At 42.6% G+C, this 4,673-nt stretch overlaps 1 protein-coding gene across 3 annotated transcripts in view; it reads left to right on the forward strand.

Moving 5' to 3' along the window:
* Positions 1-605, forward strand: part of LOC119286577 (putative protease Do-like 14) — a 7,386-nt gene extending 6,781 nt beyond the window's left edge. For all 3 annotated transcript variants that reach the window (XM_037565965.1, XM_037565963.1, XM_037565964.1), the window contains exon 9: positions 97-605. Coding sequence is in view for 2 of the 3 variants with exons in the window: in XM_037565963.1 (XP_037421860.1) it covers positions 97-172 (76 nt within the window). In the remaining variant the exon portion in view is untranslated. The remainder of the gene's footprint in view (positions 1-96) is intronic.
* Positions 606-4,673: the final 4,068 nt, after the last annotated feature.

The following is a 4,673-nucleotide window of genomic DNA, read 5'->3' on the forward strand; positions in this document are numbered from 1 at the left end:
GGGGGGGGGGTCAAATTATCCTTTTATTTGTGCGGATGAGTTTTTCTTTTTGAGGGATATTTGTGCAGACAAGTTAATAGAGAGTATACATTGCAGATTATTGGTATCATGGGGGACAAGGTTGGAGTGCCATTTAAAGTTCTTGTTAAAAGGGCGAACAATGTACATGTGACTTTGACAGTTACGCCAGAGGAAGCAGATGCCAGCAGGTGACCCACGATTATCTGCTTGAGGTTAATGAGCTCAGAGGAGAATTTTGCAGTACAAATATAGTTTTCCTTAAAAAATCATTTTATGCGGCCTATGGACATTCTGTTGAGTTCGATGTAGGCATGGGTAATGGGTATTCTCCTTCCTCATTGAGGGAAAGAAAAACTTACCAATAGATATGGTGGTGCAGTGTTTGACTTGACAAAATGTGAAACTCATCGAAGAATGTGGATGTGGAGTTTCGTAATCTGTAATACTTATGAACAAAATAGGCAAGAGACTGAAACAGCAGAGTCATCGAATAATTTTTACATTCTGCACTGGCACTGGCAAAAACTTAAATGGATGCATGGTTCGCATATCTGTTTGGAAGCAATGTTCATTTTTTAGTGGAATTTGGAAGCAATGTTCTATCTGTATTTGGAAGGTTTGATTTGCCTGCTGCAAAATCAGGTTGGTACGTGGCGTCCGCCTTGCGTGGCACCCTAAAACCTAGGTCCATTTCTATTGGTTGTTAGATGCAGCATCTCATAACTTTTGGTTGAAATGTCCCTTACATGCTTCATCATAGGGGAGGGGGGTTATTTGTGCTAGATGTACGCTTTCGTCTACCTGTATCTGTATGCTATGGTGCACCAATAGTTGAATATGTTTGAGTCTCTGAATTTTTTATTTCTTTCTGCATCGTGAAGTCTGAACTAAAGTATTACAAAATCCAAAATCCTGCTGTGTATGGAAATCATGTACGTAGTTCTATTGCAGAGTATTGCTCACCTTGTGTGACCCGATTAATTTGTACTACATTTTATACATGTAGCTGTGAGGTCAACAACGAAACAAAATGCAATTTGCCCCAAAAAAAGCTTCCGAAAGAAGAACCCCCCCTTTTTTTTTGTTGAGCTGACTTGTAGGTTTATGATTGACAGGGCAATCATTTAGAGAAATACTCCTTTATGCATCTGAGGCGACAATGACACTTTTTTTTTGTTATAGTTTTCCTTTGGGTGTGGGGGCATTAAGAAACAGTCATGTCCGTGGCCTCCGGAGTCCCCGTTTCTAAATAAATAGATATGTCTATAAATGGGATGAAATGCAAGATTTGCATCCTCTGTCCATAATTTAATGCTTTGGAAGAGCCCAAGTGGTGTGTCATGTCAACTTGTGTAGTACAGGTGTGCATGATCATTTCTCATTAAGCTTGTGTTGTGGATTGGCCATGTGTATCTGGTCGAAGTAACATGCAGATTCTTTTGGGCACAAGATTCCGAACCATGCTTGGGACTTGGGAGCGTAGGAACTCTGTCCAAATCACGTGTTCAAATCACGTGTTCGTGAAATGTGCAGTTTCATAGTACTATTTCTGTAAATTTACATCTCATCCGTCCATCTTAGCTGCGTTTTGACATTCTTGCAGGAGAAAATTACACTTGTGGTCCTCCAAGTCTCTCGCGCGTAACACTTTCTTACAGCAACTCGAGAAACACTATAGTACGGTCTCTATACATAAAAATACGTAACAACTATGGTCCTATCTATGGTCCCCTCGACGGTCGGTCGCTTTGGTGCTGCTGTGTGGCGCTGGCCTTCAAAAAAGACCGTGCTCCCCCCACCCCCGCGCGCCTTGCATCATGGGACCCACATCCCGGCCTTCCGTGTCGAGTAGTCAAATTGCCGCAACCTTATTCAATAAGCCAACCGTCTCTAGTGCACCACTTCTAGCCAACCGCCTCCACTCCACCACTCCTCGTTGTCCATCTAAAATCCCTCACCCAAGCTCGCCCAAATCCCTAACCCTCGCTAATCGATCTCCCAGCCATCATCGTCCAATCTCTAAGCCACAATGGAGATCACTCCTTCATTGGCGGCAATCCTTGTTTGGGTGGCCGCTGGCGATGCGGAGAAGTTGGCCCGGCTGCACGAGATATGCTCGTGGTTCCTTGACCTGACGATGCTCTACGAGGAGGCGATCGGCATCGCCGGTTGTCTCACGGACGAGGAGAAGGCCAGCATGCGGGCGAACCATGCTTTTCCAGTGGAGCACCTCTACTGGGCGATGATGGAGGCGGAGAGTGACGATCCGGTGCAGAGATACCGCTGGAGGGCCTACAAGTCTAACCTGTATGGCGATGGAGCGAGTCATGGCGCTGGCCAGGGCGCTGCTCGGGGCGGCCACAGCGTTGACAATGGTGTTGGCCATGGCACGGCTCTGGACGTGGCTGGTCATGGCGATGCGGCATGTCATCGCTCTCCCTCCTGCCTCGTCAGTCAATCTGCATAGGAGGAGGCTGCATGCAAAGGAGGTGCCCCTACCTCATCGCTCTCCCCGCTTCTCCCGCCGCTCTCCGAGGAATGCACGCTCCACCGACATGCAGTAGAGGTATATCCAATCTCCAAGTCTCAATGTTAATCTAGTTAGATAGTCTTTCATAGATGTCTTATGTAGAAAATTTGTGCGTACGGTTTAGTAGACCCCAATGTTAATGTAAGCATTGAATTTTCGTCATTTTTTATATTATTAGTAGTTTTAATGTACTGGATTTTGTCATGGCCCTAACAAACACATAGCAAGCATGCATAAGTACTTGCACAGAATGAGAAACACATGACAATTCTCCTAATTTTGTCAAATTACTAATTTCTCAGCTTTTTCAAAGAACAAATCTCCTACATTTGCCATGTGCCCCTGGCAATTTGCTACATTTTCCATGTGCCCCTGGCAATTTGCTACATTTGCCATCTATGTTAAAGATCAAATCTTCTAAATTTTTCATGTGTCAATTAAAAAGATTGAAAAACATTTCATGTTTTTATTGGTAAAAAAAAATCCTAAATTTGACATGTGTTGTTATTTTTATATTTAGACCATGGCAATTTTGGGAATATTTTATACTCCCTCCGTTCACTTTTGTAAGTCATTTTAGACAACTCAAAATGGGTTGTTTTGTACATTGTCTGAAATATCTTCAAGGTCTTATAAAAGTGAACAGAGGGAGTACTTCTTTCACATGGCAATTTTTACATCTATTTTACAATCGTGGGAATTTGTCACATGGCAATTTTATCTATTTTTTTAAACATGGCAAAGTTATATCTATTTTTTGCATATAATGTACACATTGAAGATCTTTTTTTGATTTGTTGTGCAATGTTTTTGCCATGTTATTCTAGAAAATATGGCAATTTTCTTTAACTTGGTATTACTTGTACATGGCAAAATAAAGAGAAAATAGATAAAACATTACAAAGAAAACAGATAAAACTTATATAGTTAGTTCTTGCTCCCTTCATTTCGAAATATAATGCGTCCGCGCTTCCTAAGGTCCAACTTTGACCATAAATTTAACCAACGACACCGACTGCGATGGGAGAAAAAACTTATATAATTGAAAACTTCTTTTGAATACGAATTCACGGGTATAACTTTTGCTCCCGCCGCAGTCGGTCTCGTTGGTTAAATTTATAGTCAAAGTTGAAGTACGGGAATTGAGGAAGCACTATATTTTGAAACGGAAGGAGTACTTGATACCTGCATTGTTTTACAGATGGAAGTACAAAGAAGTGTAAAATGGATTGAAGAAGTGGAAGAGCCTGCAAGCTGATCTATGTAGTAGTAAGAGATGATGCAAGTTGATGTTTAGACCCGGTGTATGTTAAGACCTGATGCATGGTTCGTGTATTATGCTTGCCCCAAGATCAATATCATGCGTGATGGTTCTGTCTTTTCTCAATCCAGCATCTTTCACCAAATTAATGTGACCATTCTTCTAAATTTACTTGTGATATTACTAGATATCTTCTTTTCTACACCTGCTGATGTTGTAGATATCTCCCCTGCTTCTGTATCCTATTTTCATAAAAAAATATAAAGAATTATTTCCCAACAGAAGGGGAGCCTTGGTGCAGCGGTAAAGTTGTTGCCTTGTGACCAAGCGGGAGCTACGTGCATTAGCTGTCCTTTTTAACTATTTCCCAACAATAATTCAAACAACAAGATTTTATAAGAAACATTCATTCAAACAAACAACTAAAGTTTCATAACAATAATTCAAAACATTCCACAATTAACTCAAAACATCACAAGTTTCATTCAAATTTTAGGATGTTTACAATGTTTTCAACGAAACTCATTCGAAAAAAAACCTAACTACTCCTTGTCGCTCCCGCTCCCACAGAGGTCAACGAATCTGTTGTCACCATCGCTGCGCCGCCGCCGTCGTTGTCGCTAAAGTAAATGAAAAATTCGCCCGCGTTCGCGGTCTCCTGCGCGGGTGTCCCCACCGACTTCCTCAACGCCCTCGTGTACCCCGGCTCATCCGTCGGGCCTATGAACTCCGATTGTGGAATTCAGCCCGACGTCGTGGTCGAGTCGCGGATGAACCCCGCATGTCCTCGCGTTTGCCCGCCTCCTTCAGCGCCGCTAGCTCCGGCAGGAGCTAGGCCTGAGGGGAGGCGGCTACAGGCGC

This window comes from Triticum dicoccoides, chromosome 4A, assembly GCF_002162155.2.
Source record: "Triticum dicoccoides isolate Atlit2015 ecotype Zavitan chromosome 4A, WEW_v2.0, whole genome shotgun sequence".
NCBI classification, from domain to species: domain Eukaryota; kingdom Viridiplantae; phylum Streptophyta; class Magnoliopsida; order Poales; family Poaceae; genus Triticum; species Triticum dicoccoides.